Source organism: Epinephelus lanceolatus, chromosome 14 (assembly GCF_041903045.1).
Source record: "Epinephelus lanceolatus isolate andai-2023 chromosome 14, ASM4190304v1, whole genome shotgun sequence".
In the NCBI taxonomy this organism is placed as follows: Eukaryota; Metazoa; Chordata; class Actinopteri; order Perciformes; family Serranidae; genus Epinephelus; species Epinephelus lanceolatus.
In genome coordinates this window covers 14,148,259-14,173,785 of record NC_135747.1, presented here as the reverse complement: position 1 = coordinate 14,173,785, position 25,527 = coordinate 14,148,259, and the positions used below count along the sequence as shown (strand labels likewise).

The following is a 25,527-nucleotide window of genomic DNA, read 5'->3' as shown; positions in this document are numbered from 1 at the left end:
ATTCAGGTGGAGTTCCTCTTTAAATCGCATATTTAAATCTATTACATTGTTAATCAATTTGATAAACTAAATCAATGTATTATATTGATGTCAATATGAACATGAATAGTATAGACAGACAGACACCTACAAGCATTTGGACTGCACATAACCACAATAAAATTTAAAATTGATTTAGCCTGCTCTGGTTTAAAATGTGTAGCTGTAGATGAAGGAATGCTATTGATGAACAATGTTTCCATTTTAATTAGACAAGACAAAGATAGTTTGACCTCATTCATCTGATCCTTCCATCCTCAGACAGGAGTATATTACTGTACAAAGTATCAAGTTATGACTGCTATCTATTTGTTAGAGATAAAAGCTATGTGCATGGGTCAAATACAACAGCTCTTTTGTTAGAGGTTATTAACACGGCAATCTAATGACCATAAATCACATTTCCAATATATTACCAAACATAATATCCCTCAGTGGTGTGAAATTTCAAATGTTGCATCCCTTTTATCTACAGAACCTTATCTGGGGTGATGTGATATCTGTGCTAGGATATCAAGATGTGTTGTATAGACTTTATTAAAGGCTGAGATGTATCTTCCCTTATTGAAAGTAGAGCAGATCACAGAGTATTAATTGTTTTACAGTTGACTTTTACAACCGCAGTCTTATCCTGGTACTTCACACATTACTGTGACCTGTGCCTATCAAGGGCAGTGGAAAAAGGAGAGCTAATTGCTTACAAATAGAGCATTTATTTTCTCATAAATAATGCCTTGTAGAATTTAATAACCCTTAATTTGCATGTAATTAATTCCTCTTGCTAAAAAACAAAAAGCAAATAGTTTTTTATTTAAATGTAATGCTTCATGTGGGTATAAGTTGCTTTCAAACATGACTTTCACCACATAATGAGAGAACAAAGCATATTTTCACGCTGATATTTCTTTTGGATGCAATGCCTTGATTCCATATACTTTATCACTTAATTTGAAAGTGTCCAGTCTGACCCCTTTCCACAGCCACCTCTTTTACATAGCTTTGCATTTGACCTTACTGTGGTCCACCTGTGGTCTGTGTGAATATGCCTTTGTGATTCTTAGAAATGAGTGATGACACAACTTGTAAATTATTAACCTACGTCTCATTTGAGATGACTTCAGATATGGAACATCAAAGCCTCTTTGTGTGTAAGCTTGTCTGTATGAGTCAAATGAGCAAAAAGACTCACCAGTATTGTCTGCTGCTGTTCATGGTAATAAACTAATTAAAAATCTATCTATATTGCACTTGGAGAGCTTTGAATTCTGAAGAATTTTGATGTCTGTCATATAATAATACTCAGATACTTTGATGGTTACAAGCACATACACACATGCCTGCACATACACACATGCATCCATTGGCTGTGAAGTTTATTATGATGGGTAGCTCAGCAGGTGTTGATGTGTTTGTCTTTGAAGTAGGAGCAGTTTGTTTTCCCAGGCCTCTTATCAGTTCTGTGTAAACCAGCAGGAAATTACCACTGGTTAAACTGTGTCAGGTAGAAGCAGTTTGGACACTGTAAGTGAAACTGAACAGGTCCACCGGAAGCCTAACACTGAGTTATCTTTCCAGGTTAGGTAGGAATCAGCTGCAATGTACTGTTGCAATCAATATGAGGAAATGTTTCATCAAGTGGACTATATGCACCCCTTTGTTATGCTTATTATACTGTGTAGGTGATTGTATAAATGCCAGACAACTGCCACAGAATTTTGTGTCACCTGTCCATACTTTGTGTGTGGCTCTGGAGAAAATGAGTTTGCTCTCTGTCAGTTTACTGCCCCTTTATCTGCTCCATGGTGTGGTGATGACCGATAATGATGGCAGCAACCACTGATAACAACTGTTGGGTTTCTGTCAACCTTAGCAGCCAATAAAACCTAATGAAGACTTAGTTGTAAAATAATGAATTTCGCCATCTCTCTAAAGTGAGATTACAGCGATTAACGCAATATAGTTTTCAAGTTTGCTTGTGTATGTGTGTGTGTGTGTCTCATATGCTTGTGTGTGTGCAACACAATGCCTGTGTGCAAGACAGTGTGTGAGAAAGTTACACCCCAGTCACACCTGAGACAGACCGTTTGACCTCCATGGAACTGGAGGTCAAACTGCCAGACAGATAACAGACAAACTGAAAATAAGTCACTTGCACGTTACTCTTATGTCATTGTGAATGCTTAAGGACTAATGACATGTAAGGACATATAAAATCCAACATATGCAGCTGGTACAGGAGCGCACCAATATGATTAACCCAGCCTCTGTGCTGCTGGCAGTGGTGGAAAGCAACTAAGTACATTTACTCAGGTACTGTACTTAAGTACAGCTTTGAGGTCCTTGTACTTTACTTGAGTATTTCCATTGTCTGCCACTTTATACCTCTACTACATTTCAGAGGCAAATATTGTACTTTTTACTTATGTGACACCTTTAATCACGAGTTACATTGTAGATTCAGATTAATAATACAAAATGTATTAAATATATTATATTATGATTTTTTACTTTGCAATAGATAAAGATAAGACTTGACTGCTTCCCAGCAGTTAACATAATAAAAAAAAACCTACATTAACCAGCCACAACATGAAGTGAAGAACACATTCATGTTTCAAAAAATATAATGCAATAACCAGCCTTTATCATTCTGAATAGGGCAATTCTGAAAAATAAGTAATTTTATTTATTTATTCATTTATTATTTATTTATTTATTACCATAAGTATATTTAGATGCTTTTGTAATTTTACATGAGTAAAATTTTAATGCATGTCTTAGTTGTAACGGATTATTTCTACAGTGTGGTATTGTTACTTTTCCTAATGAGTTTTCCTTCCACCAGCAGCTGCAGGGCTCTGGCCAATCACAATGGAGCAGACTTTATAGCTCTATTGGGTGCGAGTAATTTTTCAGCTCACTGTTGGAGTGAGTGGACTGGTTTTTACGCACGGGGCTGAAGTGGAGTGGGTCAGAACGAGGACATTTCTTCGGGTAAGAGGAGTGACTAGGCTATAGCAGTTTCTGATAACTTTCACATAGTGTGCTCAGAACTTAGAGACACTTCATTTCAAAGTTCATCATTGGACAGAATGACCACCACTTTGGAGAAATCTAAAAACTTTCGTATTGATGCGCTACTGGCGCACGACGCGGAGCAGAGAGCGGACAGCGACGGTGCGTCCCCGGGGTTATATTACAGCAGAAGCCCCGGCGGCAGTCCGGTGTCAAACCGCGGATCAGAGACGCCTTCCCCTCATCCAAACACAACAAACTCCTCTCCAGCCCAGCCGAGAGTCCTAGCCTCCAAATCCCAGCTCTTCAGCTTGTCCCAGTCAGGATTTACTGCTCTCCACCAAGGGGGTCTCCTCGGAATGCACCCGGGCTCCATGTACCCTCTGGCGGGCCTCGGAGGCCAGCATCCCGCCTTCATATACCCCGGTTTCACGCAGCTGGTCCATCCGTACCCGGAGCAGCTGAAGGGGGCCGCGACGCTCCCGCTGGAGCCTTGGATCAGAGCCGGGATGATGATACCCAGATTAGGAGAATATGGAGGTGAGCGGATCTCCCTGTCTCCTGTAGTTATAAACTTTATCATCATTCCTATAACTTTAGATGGTGAGAGAACCAAAACAATTTAAAATAGCATTATTATACTTAATATATAAAAGATTACTATCCTTATTTAAGTGTAAATAACATCTTTTATATGGCATATTTCATGTTATCATAATTCATTATTTCATCTAATGTATAAAAAGTATATTTATAGGCTAATTTACTTAAAATTTTTAATGCAGGATATAGGAACTATACTCCAGCTTATACAAAATTAAATTCAAATCGATCATTCATAAGCCTCCCATTGAAAATTAAATGTTATTAAACATACACTAGTGTTGTGTGTTTTTGTAATGGGGAGGTCAACAGCCAATTTATTAATGTTTTTAGAGCCTCTTTACACCTGTGTGTTGGTTTTGAAAGGACCGTGACACTGAGATGCTATCTCTTAAAAACAATGTATCTCATAAAAACATGTGCTCCATTTATGGTAAAGGTAACACCTGAAATAGGCCTACTTAATCAACTGATAACATTTACAGTGTATTCATTAAGGTAATGGTCTCCTGTGATGGTTTATTACCCCTCCAAAGCAATATCCTCTCACCACGACCTCACATCATCATGGCAATAAATGTTAATGGACAGAGAAAAGATATAAAACAGACAGGCAGGTAGGCCTATGATCTAAACAGTGTAAGGGAAACAAAATTGAAAGGTGTTGTGCAGATTTGTTTGAAGATACTGTACACCACAAAAATATCTGTCAAATGATTCTTTCTTTGTTTTTCTTTCACTTAAATGCGTCTATAGGCCTCCTTTGATCATAGGCCCACTGTTTGTAATAAGTGAGCTCTTATAGGAAAAGATGAAAATGATAAAGTGTTACACAGAATAATACACAGAATAACCCCCCTCTCTGCTATTGTTTCGCTGCTTCTCTGTCTTTTCCCCTGTCAGTCCCAGCCCAAGCAGGTTTGTTGGGGAAGTGTCGGAGGCCCAGGACAGCTTTCACCAGCCAGCAGCTGCTGGAATTAGAAAACCAGTTCAAACTCAACAAGTACCTGTCCAGGCCTAAACGCTTTGAGGTGGCCACTTCACTCATGCTGACTGAGACTCAGGTGAGAGAATCAGAGCCTGTAGAATGTATTGGACTGAATTGTTGAATAGTGTTTCAGTGTATGATCCCCATCCTTCCTATTCTCTGTCAAGCTATCAAGCTTGCCACCATCCTTATTTATGACATGGTAATGCTGTCCTGCTTTTTAAATATTGCTTCCCCCAGCTACAAATCACTTAAGAGTAGGAGAACTGATTACTGTTGTTTTTCACCAGGTTAAAATCTGGTTCCAGAACAGACGTATGAAGTGGAAGAGAAGTCGTAAAGCCAAGGAGCAAGCAACACCACTGACTAACACAGAAAGAGCAGGAATGAATATTAACGGTGTCAAGCCTCAGAGTGATTCACACAGCTCGAGTCTGGAGGATGAAGATGAGATAGAGGGGGATGATGAGGACGCTAAAGAGGAGCTAGAGATGCTGAGAGCGGGTTCTTTAGGCTCTGTAGGCTTCGTGAGGCATGCTGGAGGAGGAACAGGGAACTACAGCTCCTACTCAGAGGAGGACGGAGGCCCGAGAACAAGAAGTGGGGTTTTCCCATAGTTATAAAGTTCAGCATGCTTTTATTGTACGTCTTTTTTATGTTTATTACTCTTGAGAAGACATTACACAGTGCAATAAGGTGCACTAACACGGTGGCATGAAGAGGATCATTCATTTTCACAGCCCAACCCATAGTGCCATAGCTGTGCCTTGAGCTCGTAAATTAACAAAAGGGTATGTCGACATCTGCATGTTGGGCTGCATATGAAATCACATCACACCAGAATAATGCCATCTTTATGTACCAGGACATTTGATGGTTTAATGGTCATTAATCCATCTGAGTATGACTTCAGAATCAACAATTAATTTTGACTTATTATGGGCATTTTTGTGCATGATTTACTTGTGATTTAAACCGTACAAACACACTGAGAGTCTATGTTGTCTGCAATGAACCTGTGTATCTATGAATGTACATAAACTGAATGGGGAGTTATAGCACTTTCATGGAAGGGACAAAGAGACAGAATAATTAACTCTGAGAGTCATGTTGTCAACAATATCAATGTTACATTGTCATCAGTGCATCACAGTCTGTTACAAATGCTTGACAAATATTCCACCAATATTTGAAATGGATTCATAGTCACCAGGCTGAGGTTTAAGGGCATTAGGTGTGGCAAGGAAAATGCTATTATGACTAATGTACTATTTTTTACTATATGGTTATGAATTTTTGTTGTACAATATTCAGCTATTTGTTTTGTATTATCTTCTTGAAACTGCATGTTATATTTAATTAAAGCCACACACACAAAGAGGTGTCTGCATGCACTGTAAGGTAATTTGAATGTACTGTTAATATGGCATTTTTCCCTGTATTTTGTAAACTGCTCTGATAATAAGCATGTTATGTTGTCAGCATAATTTAATATCATAGAATTTAATATATTTTACTTTTAAAGCAGTGTTGTTGTTTTTTGGAGAGGATTAGTTTGAAAAATAAAACTGAATTCATGTGTGTTGAGTCCAATAAATTCACACTGAGAGTGAATGACAGTGAATGCAATTTGCAGTTAAAGGAATAATTCAGCTATTTTGTAACGAGGTGGCATGAGTCACTTTCTGCTCGTGTCATCAATTCATAGTCACATTTGTATTAAATATGGCACTAACTTAATAACAAGTCACAATATCGTTTGTCATGAATAAAACACTCTCCATTTGTCATGAATAAAACACTCTCCAGTTTAATAAATACTACCACTTCGCGAATTGCAAAGGTCTCTCCTCGGCTGCCGTAATTACTATAGTGACACAGACACTTGCTTGTTGCCGTGGTAACGCCGTTGCCAGCAAACTTCTGTGTAGTGACTAATGTTCGCGGTGTTTTCACAACTAAAATTGACTGAATAGAAGCAGTTTGCAGCATTTATTGTTTCACGTTTGAATGAAGGTAAGGTTTGTCTTTTGGACCAGCCATGTTTAATTTAGCAAGAATTTTATTCTGTTTAGCTGTTAGCTTTGTACTCCTTGTGTTAGCAAATAGCTAACTGTGGTCTTATTTTACGTTAACTCCAAAACACTCTCAACGTTAGCTTTGTTTAGGTCAGACACGTCTTAGAGTGAGACTGTAATAAATGTGTCACCTGTGCTAAGTTGCAACATCTCAAAACCAGGGTAAACATAAGGCAGCCACGAGACACTTTTCTTTATTTTATTGTTTTAATATAAAATACGTCTGCCTTTTCCAGCCATGTTAGCTGAGGCTCGGGGTCCTGACCCCTTGGCTTCAGGAGCATCATGGAAGTCCCTCACCACTGGGAAGGATATGAAAGTAACTAAAGTTTGAATTGAAACCGCTTTCCCTTTTTAACAGACACTGAGTTTCACTGAACCTGTGTGTCCAGTCTGATCAGTATACACCCCTCTCCAAATAGGCAGAATTGTCCATGAGCAACAGCAGTCTATCCCTAAATCTGTATTATATTTTAAAGCTGTCCTTGTCCATTTACTTTGCCTATTTACCTATGGAAAAAAACAACTAGGTGGGCTGCTAAGTTAATGTAATGTTAACACAAAACTTCTAAATCTGAATTACACTACTCAGTGCTTGTAGAGATTGTGGGCTTTTCTGGTTTTCTGACCTCCTTCAGTTTCTTGAAAGGTAATTTATCTTTGTCTGTTTCCAAAACTTGCATCCTCCGCCTGGCCTCGACTGGCAGGACCCAGGGATTCACAAGAGGCAGCAGGATGGAAAGTACCAGCGACAAGCATCCAGCCAAAGAAGCTGCTTCTTAGGGCTGGAATTGAAGCCAGAGCTGGTCTGGGAGGACTGGGACCTGCAAAGAGAGTTCACTAAGACAGTAGTGTTAAAAAATATTCACAACAAGCTGCAAAAGCTACACGTCAGGTCTTATAAACGCACTTAGAAGCTCAAGTATTTTTACCAGTTACTGTTTATTGTTTACTTCCAACCAAAGCAATATAAAATTGATAATCACATCCTATTGTTTATCCCTTAACAGGCCTCCAGTGTCTAAGTTTTTCAGCACCTTGGTTCCCCAGGTGATTGTCATCAGCCCTGGGACTTCTTACTCCATTCCAGTCAGCTTTAGACCACTCCAGAGGGTAACACATCAGAACTTATACAAAATTGCATCTATCAATAGATTTCATAAGTACTTTGAAAGAATTTTTGCTTTAGGGGTTTCAAATATGGGCTTATTTACATTTAAGACAAATAAATGTGCAATCTCACCATTATAAATGGACAGATAGGTTTAAATAATAATTTTAGAGTGGTGAGAGATAAAAAGGAACTGAGAAAATTAGAGACCATTATTATTCATTTAGGAGTAATAGGCTAGTCTTTGTTGAGCAGAAAAAAGTTGTGTGAACAAAATTACTTACGGCACCACATGAAGCATGTATGGTTTTAAGAAGATGCAAAACAGTTATTCAGATAACAGTTAAAGAGATGTAACATGATCAACATTTCCTGTTTCATATTTTCTGTCTGTGTCTGGGTGTCTGCCTGACTGCTTGGATCAGTGTGAGTATGAAGACACTATTGAGTTTCAAGGTAAAGATGGCAGCTTCCAAGTTCACCTCCGTGCCACCATTCCCTGCCATGCTCTGGAGGTGCCTGACTCTGTGCTGCTGCCACTCTGTGCTGTGGAGAACTCCTCCCATACTACTTTTCTGCTCAAAAATGTCAGGTACATATGAGTGTGTTTTTGACAAATGCAGTATTGTTGGAGGGATGAATAATCAGGGACGAAAGGAAGCAGAATGCTTTGTATGAATGTATTTTTAGTGTGTTTACATTCTTAGTTGTGTGTTTGTGCTTTGCAGCCAGGAAATGGACAAATTATGTCAGACTCTTTACTCTTTCCTCCTTCACTCTACTTCACACTTGTTAATCAGTCCCTCTTATCTTTTTTTGTGTCTTCCCTATTTTTTTGCCTGCACTTCCTCCCACAGTAAACTCCAGACATGCTTCCAGTGGAAGTGCACAGCACCATTCCAGCTAAGCCCTGAGCAAGGCCTGTTGAAGCCTGGCCAGGAGTGTGACATAACTGTAGTCTTCCGACCACAAAAGGCGCTGGTGTACCAGCAACAGGTCAACTGCAGGTTCGGGGAAGAAGGGGACGAGGCACAGAGCTGCTGCTGCAGTGTTCTGCTGCAGGGACTAGGTATTGTAACTAGCAGCTAAGCCAGGACAAGATGAGGTTAATTATTTTACAGATTTTGGATCCAGTACATGTCAGATGGATTTAAGGTTACCAATTAAACTTACCAGCTTTGAAAACATAGGCAGACACATAAATCAGTGCTATGAACTGTATGATCAACGCCTAAACAAATATTATTTGGGGCACATTTTGTGGTCACATTTCCCAGCAGAACTCCACTCTTTGGTTAACTATGCAAATTTGAGTAAGAGATGTGCATCCATATTTGTTTTGATTTTAATTGCAATTTATATTCTTGATGTGCTGATAATATGCCTCTGTCATTATGGATTGAACCATATGACAACTGGCTATTAAGTTATTCTCAGAATACTTTGTGAAAAGAGATGAAGAACCAACACTCTCTTCTCTTAACTTGCCTGTGGTTTTCTTTTTAGCTAAGTACCCCTGTCTTCAGCTGAGAAATCCAGATACCATGGATGAAAGAGAAAAGCGTTGTCCAGTGCTACACTTCGACTCTGTGGCAGTCAGCCAAAGTTTGCAGAAACACTTTGACATCTTCAACCCCTCCCCTGTGAGCAGTGCACAAAGATACACAAACGCAAATGTGCACTCTCAATGATCTTCTCTCTCACCGCTCTTCATACTCCTCTGTTATAGGTAACTGCATCTTTCTCTCTTTCGCGACTGTCCAGTGTGGTGCCTTTGTTGGGGTCAGAGTTCAGCTGTGATGTGACTAGGGGCGAAGTGGTGCCCGGTGGTTCCCTTCGGGCTACAGTCACCTATAGTCCTGCTGTGGTGGATAGTGTCTCTGTTGAGTACATATCTCTAAAATGTAGAGGGGCACTCAATGAGACTCTGCTCAAACTCAGTGGAAACTGTGTAGGTGGGTAACATACAGAAAGGCATACACATACACCATCTAAAAAAACATTGTTTTACAATCTTAGAAAGACAGACAAGTGCATACCTCACTAGTATATTCCTTAACTTTTTTAAGCAATTAAAGTATTTCTTTTTTGTTACTAGGTCCCAAAGTTTCCTTGTCCTCCTCTGTGATCGACTTTGGCTGTGTAGAGGAGGGAGGAACAGTCGTACAGACAGTGAAACTGGTTAATTCCTCGCCTGTTGAGGCTTTCTACCAATGGGATCTTGACTGTGGTGGGCACAGTGTGTTCTCCATCCAGCCAGCAAGTGGCACTGCATGCCCAAATAGCGATACCACACTGAAGGCAGTCTTTAGGCCCACACAACCTATTGCGCATCACAGAAGAGTGGCATGTTTCATACTACACAAGGTACGAGCCAGTATGAAGATGGATACACACTCCGAGCACACACACAAACATCATCAAGACTATTCATTCTGCTTACGTATCAACGCACCTACTCTCTCTTGCAGGACCCCGTGTTCCTTGACCTGATTGGTACCTGTCACTCGGAGATCCAGCAACCAGCCATACTGAAACCTGAGCACTTGGTTCTTTACAAGCTCTACTGGTACCACAGTCAGGACTCACCAGACACTAGCAATACCATGCAGGAAGATCATAACATACACTTTGACCAGCAGGGAGTGCTCTGCCCCCTGGAGGAGGTAAAGTGCTAAAGGGGGATGAAAGATTTGTCTCCTCAAAGAAACCATTAAATAACATATGAACACCAGGTGTCACAAGTAAAGAGCACAATTTAGTGTTGTCTCTGACTCTTTCTCTGTGTCATTTTTTAGCAGCCACATCAGAGACCAGACAGTGCTTGTGTTGTATCCAGAGATCCCCTGGGGGAATATTACCAATCCTGCTTGGGGGTCATGGATCCGCTCTCTTCCAGTTCTTTGTCATCCCCACATGTATCTGTGGTGCCCAGTGAGCTACTGTTCAATCACAAAACATCCTCCTATTTGTCTACCACATCCGTTTCCTCTCAACCTGTCTCCATCACTAACCACACCAGGGGAAAACTCAGGTACTCCTGCTTGCCCTGGATTATGGCTTATCATGGCACTACCCACACACATATATATTTTTTGAAACAAAACTTGAATTGCATATTTGTTTTTAGTTTTTCATACTCAATCTGGTTTCTGTTGCATGTGATTCCACTCAAGCCTGGTGTGGACTGCTGCCCAAGACTCTCCATTCTCTGTCTCTCCCTCATCATGTGACCTAGCTCCACTGAAGTCCACCTCATTCAGAGTGACCTATGACCCCAAGCAGCTCAATACTCTGCACGGAGCGCAACTTGAGTGCTTTGCATACTACAAGGTAATATTGTTTCATAATCTACAGGAAAATTTTGTCACATTAAGTGATTGTGCCCACTCAAATTTCCGTGGAGGCAGACTCTTATGTTTCTGGCTCTGTCTCTTATGCCGCTGCCACTCTTTTCTCTTACATCCTTGGCTGCTGCAGGACAATTCTCACAGAGAGGAGCGACTGCTGTGTCCACCCTGGTGTGTGATTGTCAGAGTCATCGGCCACTCCTTTCAGCCTGGCAAAGAGCATTTCATCCCATGCTGCTCCCTGAAGCCCCCTCGAGTGGTGAGACACAAGCAGGAGAGAGAGTTTTCTCTCTGTCTGTATTCATCCTCCTCCTCTAGTCTTTCCTGTATTTATAGTTCTTCCATTCTCTCAATAAACAGCAAAAAATTAAGGTGCCATTTAAGTTGAATCATCATTTACCCTTAGAGAAATGATGAAGGCTTTGTCAAGCTAAAACTTTCCTTTGAAACAATTATAAAAGATGTATCACTGCTATACACAAAGAGATGATACTATGGTAACTGATCTTTTTTTTCTTTTAAGGTGTTTCCAGCCCTTAGTGTGCTTTCTCGTCGGACAGTTCTCCTCCACAATCACGGGGACCTGCCTCTCACTTTCTGTCTGGATCACAGCTCAAACCCTGCTTTGGCAGAATCCTTGTCTGTGGTGCCAAGCTGCGGTTTGATCCAGCCGGGGAATCACCAAATCCTCACCCTCAGAACAACTCCCACAGAAGACAGTCCCAAACAAGGGTTCACTTTACACCTTCAGCTCAACGCAGCTAAACACACAAAGGTACTATATACACTACACAGAACAGAGAGGACAAAAGCAGGGATCCCCCTCCCTACACTTTGCTTGCAGGTTATTTTATCTGTGCATCTGTCTCTGTATCCTTTAGGAACTGACAGTTGTCAGTGTGGTGGAAAAGCTGTGTGTGTCTCTGGAAGGAGATGGCAGTTTATATTTCCAGCCAACAGCGGTGGGTTCACTTACGCAGCGCTCTCACCACATCAGGAACCTCAGCTGTCTACCTCTGCGGTTGGTTGGCATAATGGTTGTTGTGACATTTTTCAGTGTATTGTTTGTAGTCAGGAGTTATCCCATCATCATTAATCTTGTCTACAGCTGGCTTTCTGTAATTGTCCTTTTTTTGATAGATTCCAATGGAGCATTCCAGAGCCAGACCAGGAGCTTATCTCTGTTGAACCAGATGCTGGTGAACTACATCCCAATGAGAGCTCAGTGAGAGACTGAATGAATCATACATACATTTATGCAAGCAGAGACTGTGCATCTGATCAAAACAACATTAGCAACCAAGTTCATTTACATTTTCTTTAAACTGTTTTCAACTTATTGATGTTACAGGTCCAGATATGGTCCTTTAGCCCACTGGCAGAAAAAATATACACACTTAAACCCACTCTCACCTTCTGGCCGGTCCAGACTCCAGGATGTAACAAGTCACAGCTTACCCTTAAAGTGGTGGGGATGGGTTCTAAAGGCTTTATAGAGGTGGGAATGTCATGGTGTTTGTTTGATTTTTATGTGTGTGTATGTTCATGTGGACATGCACTGGAACTGTATGTGAATTTTCAACAAATTTGAATGGCTGTTGCATTCACATTCTGGAGTGTAAATTACTCTGAAACCTAAGCAGTGCATGCATTTTTGTTTCCTCCCCAGGCAGAGACAGCAGTTCTGGATGTTGGGGAGACTCTGGTTGGAAGCTGTCAGTCGATTCAAATTCCTCTTGTAAACAACAGCCCCTGTTCTGTTTCCTTTGGTATCTCTGTACGGCAGATACTTCTGGATAGGGAGCTTACTTACGACCCCGAGACTGAGCCAAATGGTACTCTCCTTTTGTAAAGTTCATGCTGTCTTTTACGTACTGTGTTTACATGATAGTATTTAATTCAAACGTGCACCTGTCAGTAAGTCATTGCTGCACAATCTGTTTGTCTTCCCAGCCCATCACACAATTGCACCATAGCATTACTGAGACCAATCAACCATTTAATGTGCTGTAAATAAAATATTTCCCATCTTTTAGGGTAACCATTCAACCAAACCAATGGTTCCATATTGGTTTGTATGAAAAGTAACTTAAACAATGCCAATGCTAAGTCAGCACCAGTGCTGTGACCTCACCTGTCTGACTTAACTAAAACTATGACCATATGATGACAGACACTAAAGTGGAGACAAAATCCACTACTGATTATAATAGATATAGATATAGCTGAACCAGTGTTGTAGACTACTTGTGTCCTGTTTCACTCTCTAGCCCTACAGCTGGACTGTAAGAGGGGAACCATTGCCTCGCACTCCACAATGCTGCTCCGAGCCACTGTCAGACCACACAGACGAGCCCAGTACCTGTGGACCATCAGCTATCAGATGCTGAATACCAGCGGTAGATAGAAACACAGATGCTACAAAACTAAATATATATTCTGCCATTTTTCTTTATCCTTAACACCTACTGACCTCTCCCTTCCTATATCTGTCTCTCTTCCCAGGGTTTGTATCCTCTCCTCCCCAGGCAGTGTGTGAAGTGCGAGCTCAGGGCGTGTTTCCCACCCTCCAGGTTATCGATGTGTGCAGTGGTGGCAATGTGGGCAGACTCAGCAAAGTGCACCTGTGGAAACTCTTCTCACTGGACAGCCTCAATGAGCACATGCTGTCCAGCCCCTCCCCTGTAGAACTCACCTACAGAACGCCTACCAGGCACAGGTTAGTGGCAGAATATGTTAATGCTTGACATTAACTCTGAAAACACAATTAAAGATCACAACAGATATTTTTTGTGAATAATAGTTACATAATACTGTTTTAAGAGATATCCTGCATCTACATTGTCAAGATGTGGAGTGTGCATGACTGTCTTTTTTTCCTCCCGCTAGTGTGAGCAGTTGTCCTTCCGTTTTCACCAAAGCCATGTTGGACTTCAACTTCAGTGCTGCTCCCCTGAATTCAGAGCCCTCAACTTTTGTGTTTATGTTTCACAACCCTGGATCCATCCCTGTAGACTGGTGAGTAACAACCAGACTGCTGGAAATACAGAAAATCCAAGTCAAAGATAACTGCATTTGCATTCTATTTATATTTGTTATAAATTGCTCAATTTATGTATACAGCACAGTACAGTATACCAGACCAGACTGTTGTATACAGCTAATCATTTTACCATTTTACCAACTGACTCCATTCGACTGTGGACTGTGGAGTAGAGCTTGATAGGGTCAATTTGAATAGGCCTTTTCCTACCACTCTTTGAAATCTTTGATTAACTGACTTTTGGCCTCTCTTCTTTTTAATATAGGGCATTCTTGTTTCCAGAGGACCAACAAATAGAGTTGGAGTACTGGGCTGAGACCGGAGAGTTTAGCAGCACCGAACTGCACCAGATGAAGGTTTGACATGTCCCCTCTTTATCCAAAAACATGACGAAATTTTAAATATAACTATGGGATTGAAATGCACCAAGATTGTAACATTTCACATAATTTTGAAAATTTAGAGATGCAAACATTTCTCGATCACATCAACAGGTTCAAGACAACCATCTGTTCAGCGTTACTCCCCGTTCTGGAACTTTGCTCCCTGGCCAGCAGATGGCAGTACGCTTCACCTACAGGTCAGAGATGGTTGAAATGAGACATCACAGAAATCAGATGGCACTAATAACATGATCCTACAATAATCTAAATGTCGTCTATCTCAGCCATGACTTCGCTGGAACAGATCGGCTTCCTGTTGTGTTCAAACTTTCTTATGGCAGAGAGATCTGGGTGAGGCAAAAATCTATATAAACTTGCATGAGGCTCAAATTCATTCAAGTCTAACAACACACAAAATTCACTCAACTGTACTTGTAGAATCAAATTTAAAATTCCACAGTTTTATATCAGTAGTACTATTCCTATATTTTCCTTTTTTTCTGGAAAGCTGGAGAAATCCACTTACCTAACATGTATCACCAAGTATGGTGAACTTTATATTTGTTGGATATTTTATTTGAACTCCACGTGCATGTCTTGTGGTTCTGTATGCAGCTGAACTTTCAGGGGGTAACGGTGGAGAGAGACAGGCCGTATCTCCACTTTGCCTCCAAGCGACATGTCTTCACTTCGGTTACCATTAGGGACTATACTCCTCCAAGGCAGGTGTGTAATTCCTGTCACATAAAGCCTTTTAAGAGCGGCACATTCACAGTGAGCAGTGAGCTGAAATGTATTGCACTCTGATTGATAGTATAATATTTCGTATATGAAACCATATTAAGTGAAACAGCTATCATTAATTTTCCTTGTGATTTCACTTGCAGCAGCGGAATCAAAATGAAAAATCTTTTGTTTGATTTGTTCATACAAAGACAAAGCGATGAATTCAGCTTCTGTAATAACTGTGTTTGGAAATCCATCGTCCAGTGTTGGACTGCATTGTTACATTACAACCTGAGATTCCCTAAAAGGATAGAAAACCCGTGTGACTTTGCACCTGTATATCTTTGTTTGTCCTACAGATGTATGAGTTACACAATGGTGGTGCAGTGCCAGTCCATTATGAGGTGGACACAGCTGTGCTGTCACAGCTACAGGCGCACAACTTTAACCATCCAGTGCTGTGCTGCCTCAATCCAGAGGGAGAGGTCCTACCTGGGATGACGGCCATGTTGGAATGGATCTTCTCTCCATTGGAAGCTAAGAAGTACCAAGTAATGATCGAGCCATTCTCCCCTGCCTTCTCACCACTGTCCCCTTAAACCTTTTATGCAACTGGTTTGGGCAGCTTATATTGTAGGCAGCCTGTTTCCTCTTCACTGTCACCAGCAGAAGTTGGTATACTTAGATGGATATACAAAGAAACAATTTAATTACTTTTTATTCATCCATTTATTCAGAATAATGACACACACCAAAGCATTACTGCTGTTAGGTAAGTACCTAAATGTACAACCTGTGATTTTGAGTCTGTTTTTGTGCATCATCAGATGGAGATTCCTATCCATGTCCAAGATGGGGACTCCACGCTGGTGAGGTTTGAGGGATGTGGGTTTAATTCTCCTACACGGGGCTCCAAAAACCCATTTACATGTGATACTGAGGCAACTGCACCCTTTGTCCAGAGGCTGCTGTTTCCAGGACAGGTAAGAGGTTTTCAAAATCTTTTCAATTCCTAATTTAACTTAAATTCATTCTGCAGAATGCCAGCAGCCTACTCTTTTTAAGTCCTCTTGTTTTTGTGTCAGTGACCATCTGAGGCTGTATACATGCATCTCAATGTGTGTGTGTCTGTGTGTGTGTGTGTGTGTGTGTGTGTGTGTGTGTAGGTAGTATCCCTGTCTGAGGACAGTGTCTCTCTTGGCGACATCCCTGTGTGCTCACAATCTTCACGAATCCTCTTCCTGACCAATGTGTCCCACACAGACACTATCCACTATACATGGGACCTGCTGCAGCAGAGCAATCAGCAGGTACAGAAAGGTGCTCATGTAGCCTGTGAATAATGTTGCATGACAGTAAGTAGATTTCAGCATTTTGAGGAAGACACACATAGATCTACCCTTTTTGCATCGGCATGTCTTTTATAGACAACACAAAGATATGCAGGTTGTATATCAGTGATTCTCCCATATCTGTCTGTGTGTTTTGTGTTGTCAGGTGGTGCAGATCCAACCAGAGCGAGGTCATCTGTGTCCAGGGGAGAGTGCCCTTTGTGTCCTTACCTTCACCTCTACTGACTACCCCACTGTTTATCAGCTAGATGTTGTCTGTCAGGTACTGCAGCAGCGCTGGTGTAGATTTAAAGCTGCATTAAGTGGCATAAGGGTTCTGCTTGTTTTTTTGAGCCTGGTGAATTAATGTCCAATATTCAATGACACTGACGTCCTGGTTTGGCGGACGTTTAAAGTTAAACTTTTCTGCAAATTATGGATGATGCAAGATGTTCTCTCCTCTTCTCCCTAGGTTATCCAGGAAGCTGCACTAGCTCTGTATCGTGATGCATTGCAGCGTTGGGAGGAAGAGAAACAGAGACAGCGAGATGAATTCACAATCACGGACAAAAATCTTACAGAAAGCCCAGGAGTTCTGATAGATAAGGTCCTTCCTCACGTTCAGAGTCGTATTTTTGACAGTGATATGACAGTTTTCGTTCCCTTTATTTACCCTTTGTTTTGTTACAGGAACCTGTAGCAGCTCCAGTAAGAAAAGGGCCTCCATTCAGGAAATACAAGGTGTAAATACTATAGTAATCAAATTCATTTATAGACATGCAGTAAAAAAAAAAAAGTGAACATCTGAGACATTTATCAAGCATGTCTTCATTGTGACTGCATCTTTATGACTCAATTTCTGTCGCCTCCAGACTCTTCCTCCTATCAGTGGTAGTTGTGAGACAGTGGGCATGATATGTATCAAGCTAACAAAAGCGGAGCGGCGGGCACAGCGGGAAACAGCAAAAACATGGAGACATCCTGAGCCCCCTCAGCCTGCTCTGCTGCATCTGGGAGTTACAGCACACTCCCACAGGCTTCTAGAGTACCTTACACACTTCCCTGATCAACACTATCGGTAAAGCATTCCTACTCAGATCACACTTCACAGCAACTAAGATGGACTGAACTTTGATGCACATTTTTTATAAAGAGTGTCCTTTATGCTAATGTTCATACAAGACGTTATTCAGGATTTAGTAAATGAGTTGTGACTTATGTTAAGCACCCTGAAGAGCCTGATCTGTATTCTATTGTAGGAGTAGAAACATTTGCATCTGTGCTGTCTTCCTTAGGTGCCTCCAGTCAGGCAGGTCCCAGCAACTGGAAACCACTTCATCAAGCACATCCCTCCCTGCTGGGCTGCCTTCAACGATACAAGGCCCTGATAGAGACATCACAATGCACGTACTCACCTCTCTGCTCAGGTAACAGTTACACAGACACCTAGATACGCAGAGTAAAGACTTAAATTCAATCATCTACCTAGACCCTTGCACCACCAACTGTTTGAAAGTAGATGGAATTTAGGCTTAGCTTATATGTAAATGGACCTTGTTGCAAGTGTGTGTGTGTGTGTGTGTGTGTGTGTGTATTAATGTGTCTCTCTCCCTCTCTTCTCACAGGTCCATACTAGATGATCCAGCCTTTACCCAGTCTCTATTTACTCTTCCATTTAAGCCTATCACCTACCAGCTTCAAGAAACTAGTCCCCATCCATGCTCCTCATCTCCATTTCCTCACCCTACACCCCATCCTGAGGGTCTGTTGAGTGGGATGCTGGCTGGGCAAGCAGAACAGCACAACCCAGTGGACAGTGAGGGAATTACGAGATGTTCGAGAAAAGGGCCCCCAAAACAAAACACGCCACACGCTGAACACATGCCTGCTGACATAAGTGAGGATTTTCTGCTGAACACCCTCCAGAACCTGATGATGGAAGCTGTCAGAGGAGAGCCTGTCCTCACAGCACACCCCTGCACTATTATGTTGCCACCTGTTTCCACAAGGTGAAGACAAACACACAGTGTACACAAACACTTACAGTACAATAGCTCTGGTAGTGATACCTTCCACCTCTGTTTGTTGCATTAGTCAGAAATAAGATATGGCTAACATAGTGTGTGTTCTATTAGAACCAGGAGGATGTTCGGAGCCACGGCTGAGGAGGAGGGAGAACGTTCGAGAAACAGAAGGGAACCAGCAGGGATGAAAGTCTCACCATCTACTCAACGCCCCAGAGGTCCAACTCACTCTGCTGTATCCATTTAAATCCAACATATTGTCCATCAGCTTTTGTCTTTTCCTCATTCATTTTGCCCTGACACATAAACTTTAGCTTTCCTGTATCCCATACAGAGCTATCCATTTTCTGTCCGTCCCAACTGCTTTTCTCATGCCTCTTTGTCCTAGTCTTTGCAGCCTCATTTGTCATAAACTCCCCCACTAACATTTGTATGTGTATGTTTCAGTTGTATGAAGATGTTACCAAATGTTTTGGACAATAATAACAGAGATTTTGAGTTATTGGAATCCTTTGGTTTTACACTTTATCCAAAAACTTGAATGGTATGTCAGTGAGAGACATGGAAACTTCACACTGTGGCGGTGATTTAAAACGTAACACAGGTTACTTGGCCAAGATGTAGTGTGTCCTACATTTTGCTTCTTATCGCATTTGTGTGACATTTTGCAAGACTAAAAGATGACATCTGAATGCAGTATCACACCGCATGTAAAACTGACAAGATTAGAGAGACAAGAATCTTGTATGCTTGAAAAAACAGAGGGTCAGCAGTATTTAAAAGCTGTCTTTGTCTGACTTCATTTTCCCGTCATATTGCACAGACACATTTACAGAACATTTGGATTTCACTCAGTCATTCAGTCATTTCTCATTTTGTAACCATATGCCTCAAGTCCATTTTTTTTCAATGTGTTGCTGTATGTCTGATCAGCAGCCCTTAACAATATGGCAAATTGTAGAGAAGGGGAATGTCTTCATAGCGGTTATTGACTGTTAAATGCAAATCTGTTCAATACCTCAGTAATCAGTGTTTCCTGCTTTGAAGAATCAACCACCAGTCCAGAGGATAATAAGGATAAAAGGCAATGTATTGCATATCTGCAAACATCAAATAAATGAATATTTAATGTAACACATTTTTACACCTCATGTACATTTCATTTTGACCCCACTCCCCTGAAAAAAGAGGTAGCAATGCTATGACAAAGGTGGAAGCCACAACACTCTGCCATTCATTAATCCACCACATAAATAGTCGCCATCATGTCCATATCACAACAATAAGTTAACAGCAGGCTAAAAATGGCCAGTACCATTATAAAATTAAGCTTCCTGAAATTCGAAAAAAGTCAGTGTTATGATAGCCATTAAAATAGTCCTGAATTTCAGTCCTACGGTGCAAATACAAGAAATAGTTGCAAATCGCCAGGGATGTTGTATTTCACCTGGTAGTACCCGTCTTCAGCAGCTGTATTTTCATCTTCATCTTGACCCCTATTCAATCTGAACAGGGAGCTTTGATATCGGATACCTTAGTATTAAACAGTGATCCCTGTGAAACTATCCAATTACTTTTTTTCACTTTAAGGCTCAAAATAAGGCAGGCTGTTTCATAAAATTAAAAAAAAACTTAAGGGAACATAGAAACAAACACAAATGCCAGATCTCTCTTATGTTTTACAGTGACATCTGGTACATTAAGCCTTGGTTATTTGGGGACGTAAATGCCTTTGAAATGTTTTATTCTGCCTTATTTCTGATGATTAGTGTCCTCCTATTAGGACATGTATGTGCTGAATCTGAATATCACAGACAATTATTTTCATTTTCTGCCATGCTTTGTATCTTCTTCATACTTTACATACCTAGTCTGCATCACTCGGCTAAATGCTCATATACTTCATTGAAAGGACAGTTGATCTGTACAGCAACTGGAAGATCATCCATTTAAAGATACTGAGGAATCTTCGGTTGAACTTGGAAGGGGTTTACAATCCATGACTAAACTTGAAGATGGTGGGAAAGATCTTGTTGTGCAGATATTGGACCTTTTCCTCCTCAGTTATCAGTTTCTCAAATTCAAAGTAAGGGATCTGGAAGAGCAAAGGAGCAGAGAAAGACATTTTTCCTTGGATATCATGCCTTGATGATAATATGTTAATGTAAGTTTCTTATAGTGGAGACTGCTTTAACAAATATAAATGCAAGATTGATGAAACATATTGGATAACTAGTTAAGTTCCCCAAGAAGCAGTGGCAAGTTAGCAAAACTTTGGTGCCAAAATGCAATGATCTAGTGTCTCAAGCATACCTGCACCACTTCATAGCCCATCCTGCGGAGGTGTCTCCTTTTAGTGGCTTCCTTCCCCAGCAGGTGCTGTGTGTTGCTACAGAAACGGTTTTGGCCATCCAAACACAGTGCAATTCTACACATATACAAAACATGAAGAAAAAGTTTTAACTGTCGGTTAAGATAAGGCTTCGATGTTATTCAGCTCACTTGCAACACTAAATAGGCCAGAGTTCGTTCACTTTCGTTCGGTGCAAAATCTACACAATTGGTGCGTCAATTTGACTGCACTTGTCTCTGAGTCTCACCTTCTGTAGGTGTGTTCCCACTGAGAGAGAGGCAGAACACATCCCTCCTCGTCCAGGTATATTTCCACATCTGGATAGCAAAATGAAACAAAATACATTGTGTCTGTGAGGACAGCAGTTTGGGTTTTCACTGACTAAATGAGCAAATAGTTGTTAAAATAACATTTTCTTGACCTTCACTTGATCTGGTCTCTTTTTTATTGTTTTCCTGCAAAAACTCAACTTACGAGAACTCAGAATGAGACTTCTCCTTGAGACACAATAACGAGCAGACAAAAGCCAAAGGTTCCAGGAAAACACTTAATTTCTTTGTAAGACACCTATAATAGCGATCTGAACCTGTCAGTGGCAAAAACAAGCACTTAAAGTGGATGTATGTGTCAGTTTGCCACTGCTGGCTGCGGTGCTCTTATTCAATGCCGGACCAATCTCCAAAAATGTTGTTACCATTAGACACAAAAAAACATGGGGGAAAAAAGGGTCCAGGTTGAAAAATACTAATATTTCCCTTTAACCTTTGGTTCAGCATTAATTAAATTGATATTTTCCCATCTTGATCATACGTCTGTGTGCATTTACATGGTTACTGCTTACCTATTGTGTATCCACTGGGGGTAAAGGTTCTGGTGGAGTAAAACGTCCCCCCCAGCAGCTCAGTCAGCGGCCCTTTGACCTGTCTGTAGAGGAGACTCTCCATAGGTGTCTCAAAGGCCTGGTCCACAGACGAAAACCTCTTCACATGGAGGAAATAGGGCAGTCTGGGACCCTGATGAGGAAGACATCAAGGAGAGTTCGTCACTGTTATCAATACTTCATACTTGTGCAACTACGTACTCTGAACTATTAAACCACTAGTATAACAGTACTATACGCACTATTTAATATTCAAAATCTCCAAAACGTATTAAGCTGCGTGAAGCTTACCCAGTAGTGAGTGCACTCCAATGAGGTGGAGAGATGAAGCTGTGTCAGTTGTCCCAGTGCATTCTTGTCCAATGGCTCCCCCTGTGCTGTCGGACAGACAAGGGCAGCTTACATTTATCCCCACCTTTTTTTACACACTGACATGTTGTGCATGCTATGCTGTGCAAAAAGTGGCATAATAGCGACTGAGTGTACGCTCAGTATCCGTTTTATTAGGTACACCTGTATAATCTAATGCAACTGTCATTGGTGGCCCATAATGTTCTTTAATTTAGTAATCTTTTTTTTTTTTTTTAGTATGCTGCCATTTATATACCTTGTAGCCTTTGTAAGAAGTATGGGCTGAAGACTTTGGACATGTAGTTGAGTGGGAAGCGCTCCAGGTGGATGCAGGCGTGCAACACTTCTATCAGGGAGCGAGGCTGGAACTGGGAAAACCTCGTTGACAAAATACTCTCCAGCTTTTTGAACATCTCACTGGAACACTGAGGAGTAAAGGAGACATTAATTAGTTTGTCTTCCAGTAGTCAAATATGCTTTACACACTATGTTAGAAACAGTATTGCACCATGCTCACCTGTGGCAGATAGTTAAGTCTCCCCATGGCAACTATCTGTTTGGCAATCTGAAGGGTGGTGTGCCTCTCAGCGTGGCATACAAAGTTCTCAGCAACAGCTTCGAAGATCGGCTCAGAGCGGCACCTCATTTGCAGACAGTACCCCATGACGGTGCTGATCAGCTCCGGATCACACGTTCCCAGCCTCCCTGACACCGACACAGCAGAGAACATCAGGATTAATTCTAAATGTTGCCAACCTCACATTTTAGCCAATGAATGGCACATTTATTTTTTCCCTAAGATAAAAAAAGTAGACCTCACCTGGTAGGTGTTTCTCCATAGCAGTCAGGAGCTCTTCATCGTGCTGTCCCAGGGTCATCAGCGCAGAGAGCACCTTAATAACTTCATCATCTCTGAAAGTTTTGAAAACCCGTGATGCTCTGTGACTCAGCCTCAGCACCAGGGAAATGGCCTGTGGGACAATATTTGCATTAATATTGTGACCTTGTCAGTTTGAAAACACCGATTACAGGGTGACACTTCAAGAGACAGAAACACATACATAATGGCACAGAGCTTTGAAAAAAGTATTTAAATGTAAGATGTTCAAAAATTTCGAAGTGAAATCTCATTCAAGAGCTGAGAGGTGGCTGCTCTACCCACCTGTGCCTGCTGTAACTTCAACAGGGACTGCAGTATGTCGCTGACTTGGCTTGCTTTCAGCCGGTGGACCTGCCTCTGTGTATGTCTGTGCAAAGTGGACAGCATGAGTTTCTGCCTCTGGCTGGCAGGGTCGTGACACAGAGCCAGCAGGGAGTAGACTCTGGCAGCCTCCCTGGGAGAGACATCCTCTTCTACGGCACCACCTATAGAGTCCAGAACCTCTGTCACAATGGCCGACTGGCGGCCTTCCAGGGCATATGCCACCTCACCCAGGTGGCAGAGCTGTGACACCTCGATGTCCCCGCTGGAGAGGAGCTCCAGGCACTCATTTATCAGTCTGATGACTAGAGGGTTGTGGGCTGCCAGGCCAAATTCAACACATGCTCCAAGTAAAGTGGCGAGTCCCTCTGCCCTGTCATTGCTGGGGAAGCCTGCCAGCTTGGAGCACAGCTCAGGGATCACCTCTCCTTCAGTCAGAGACCGGATGTTGACTAGTGCAGCTGCATTGCTCTGTGGCTTGGTGTATGGGCTGTATGGAGACAGGTGAGGGGCTGGTCTTGCAGCTGTCTTTGTTGGCATATATCTGCCAAACTGGAACACAGTCAGTTCATCCTCTCCTCTCCCTGGTATGGGCACCGGGGTGGGCAGAGGGGTTGCACTCACCTGCTGCACTGCTGTTGCGTTTACGTGCGTGTTATGGAAAGTACGCACACCGGTTACACATGGCTGCTGTGCCACTACAGTTTTGTTGGCAAAATCCACATGAGAGCATCTTCTCACCGGACTGCAGAGACCCCGGTTTACAGGGACACAAGCTGAGGTGTGCTGACACGCTGCTCTGACAGACGATGAGAAACAAGCGATGGACTTCATTGTTGTCTGTGATGTAACAGCCTCTTCCTGTCTCAGAACAGCCTGAAGACGAGACAAGTCCCTGTTAGTGCGTTTTCACTTTTACACACACAGTGCTTCAGTTTGTAAAGTCACCAGAAAGATAAAAGACTAACAGATTGCAAGGACGCAGTTACACAAGACAGCTGTCATTTTAAAAACTGGATGTAGCGGATTTGTACTCACATGGTTTTACTCCTAAGTGTAAATGAAACTTAAGTAAAATCCCTGCGCTAAGAAACTTAACTGTCTGTCAGATTATAAGCGACTTACCTTCAGAGAGACAGGAGTATCCTGAGGAGGAGCTGCAGTGTGTTATGGAACCCTCTTTCAATGTTTGGTAAGAGGTTGTGTAAGATGACATGTGTTCACAAGTGTGGCCACCCTGTGGTCAAACCCTGTACTGCAGGCTGGCTGCATGTCATATACACACACACCGCACATGTGCTCTCTGATTGGCCGAACCGTGCCAGCCTCAAGTATTGGGGAAGTGTGAAGAGGAACTGAAGGTAATCGTGCAAAATCGTATATGGACGGTAGTGTCATAATTGGAATGACCTTACTCTCTAAAAAGTTCATTAATGTCATGTCATTCATGAAAAAAAATTCAGTTGGATGTCATGAATATGATTCTGTAGGGGAAATATAGAATGCATTTATTTATTGAAATAAAAGTTTATTGAAATAATTTCAAAATACTGGAAACAGCTGATAAAATGTCTATTTTTTGTTATTGTTCATGGGTAATAAATCATAATAGTTTCTAGTTATATATCTAGTTATATATAGTTTCTAGTAGTGAATGTTTTTTTTTTTTTTTTTCAGGATTCTCTGCAGTTTTTCCAAAAGGCAAAATATCCATCAGAGGGTCTTCCTATAAACTCAAGAGAAATGATCTGCTGCTGGAGGATTTTTCACAATATAACAAACGAAAAGTTATTCTTAATAATACATTAAAACTGATCTATTAAGTATGAGTAAGTTATTAAATTCATGACAGACATTGATGAAGCAAGTAATTACAACTTACAACCCTTTATAAAAGGTGTCTTATCAGCAAGGCCCACAGACATGATCTTTTATCCCCACATGAAGCTGCTCTCCAAATAGTCCCGTCCTTAACTAAAAGCACACCAAAGCCAGTGCAAACATACACAGAGCCGGGCAGGTATGGAGTATTTCTTTGTGTACAATTATTT

At 41.5% G+C, this 25,527-nt stretch overlaps 3 protein-coding genes across 3 annotated transcripts; 2 read left to right on the top strand and 1 right to left on the bottom strand.

Moving 5' to 3' along the window:
• Positions 1–2,975: 2,975 nt before the first annotated feature.
• On the top strand, positions 2,976–6,274 carry LOC117251591 (motor neuron and pancreas homeobox protein 1-like). Its single transcript, XM_033618052.2, has 3 exons — positions 2,976–3,594; positions 4,561–4,721; positions 4,936–6,274. The coding sequence occupies exons 1-3, from the start codon at positions 3,132–3,134 to the stop codon at positions 5,260–5,262; spliced, it is 951 nt and encodes a 316-aa protein (XP_033473943.1). The 5' UTR covers positions 2,976–3,131; the 3' UTR covers positions 5,263–6,274.
• A 273-nt stretch (positions 6,275–6,547) lies between these two features.
• cfap65 (cilia and flagella associated protein 65) lies at positions 6,548–19,630 on the top strand. Its single transcript, XM_033618166.2, has 35 exons — positions 6,548–6,661; positions 6,960–7,042; positions 7,431–7,618; positions 7,734–7,836; positions 8,260–8,426; positions 8,692–8,903; positions 9,341–9,477; positions 9,564–9,789; positions 9,933–10,201; positions 10,306–10,500; positions 10,633–10,868; positions 11,011–11,167; positions 11,315–11,443; positions 11,708–11,959; positions 12,066–12,205; positions 12,325–12,409; positions 12,536–12,682; positions 12,854–13,019; positions 13,455–13,583; positions 13,690–13,903; positions 14,074–14,202; positions 14,493–14,583; positions 14,722–14,807; positions 14,895–14,961; positions 15,226–15,336; positions 15,696–15,887; positions 16,164–16,319; positions 16,503–16,646; positions 16,834–16,950; positions 17,140–17,274; positions 17,358–17,408; positions 17,540–17,745; positions 17,963–18,094; positions 18,293–18,676; positions 18,803–19,630. The coding sequence occupies exons 2-35, from the start codon at positions 6,962–6,964 to the stop codon at positions 18,936–18,938; spliced, it is 5,370 nt and encodes a 1,789-aa protein (XP_033474057.2). The 5' UTR covers positions 6,548–6,661; positions 6,960–6,961; the 3' UTR covers positions 18,939–19,630.
• Positions 19,631–19,783: 153 nt separating this feature from the next.
• Positions 19,784–24,718, bottom strand: LOC117251671 (FAST kinase domain-containing protein 3, mitochondrial-like). Its single transcript, XM_033618167.2, has 10 exons — positions 24,602–24,718; positions 23,438–24,352; positions 23,096–23,246; positions 22,793–22,980; positions 22,532–22,700; positions 22,216–22,301; positions 21,886–22,057; positions 21,292–21,361; positions 21,005–21,119; positions 19,784–20,786 (listed from the first exon to the last, which is right to left on the bottom strand). Exons 2-10 carry the CDS (start codon positions 24,308–24,310, stop codon positions 20,682–20,684), a joined length of 1,929 nt encoding a protein of 642 aa, XP_033474058.1. The 5' UTR covers positions 24,311–24,352; positions 24,602–24,718; the 3' UTR covers positions 19,784–20,681.
• Between the last annotated feature and the right edge of the window lie 809 nt (positions 24,719–25,527).

Excerpts from the sequence above, each read along its gene's own strand:
- LOC117251591 (XM_033618052.2), top strand. The coding sequence starts at position 3,132 with ATGACCACCACTTTGGAGAAATCTAAAAACTTTCGTATTGATGCGCTA. Across the intron at positions 3,595-4,560 it reads CAGATTAGGAGAATATGGAG|TCCCAGCCCAAGCAGGTTTG; the intron begins GTGAGCGGATCT and ends TTCCCCTGTCAG. Across the intron at positions 4,722-4,935 it reads TCATGCTGACTGAGACTCAG|GTTAAAATCTGGTTCCAGAA; the intron begins GTGAGAGAATCA and ends GTTTTTCACCAG.
- cfap65 (XM_033618166.2), top strand. The coding sequence starts at position 6,962 with ATGTTAGCTGAGGCTCGGGGTCCTGACCCCTTGGCTTCAGGAGCATCA. Across the intron at positions 10,202-10,305 it reads CATGTTTCATACTACACAAG|GACCCCGTGTTCCTTGACCT; the intron begins GTACGAGCCAGT and ends TCTCTCTTGCAG. Across the intron at positions 13,020-13,454 it reads CCCCGAGACTGAGCCAAATG|CCCTACAGCTGGACTGTAAG; the intron begins GTACTCTCCTTT and ends TTCACTCTCTAG.
- LOC117251671 (XM_033618167.2), bottom strand. The coding sequence starts at position 24,310 with ATGAAGTCCATCGCTTGTTTCTCATCGTCTGTCAGAGCAGCGTGTCAG. Across the intron at positions 22,701-22,792 it reads GACTTAACTATCTGCCACAG|TGTTCCAGTGAGATGTTCAA; the intron begins GTGAGCATGGTG and ends TTTACTCCTCAG. Across the intron at positions 22,058-22,215 it reads TGGAGTGCACTCACTACTGG|GGTCCCAGACTGCCCTATTT; the intron begins GTAAGCTTCACG and ends CTTCCTCATCAG.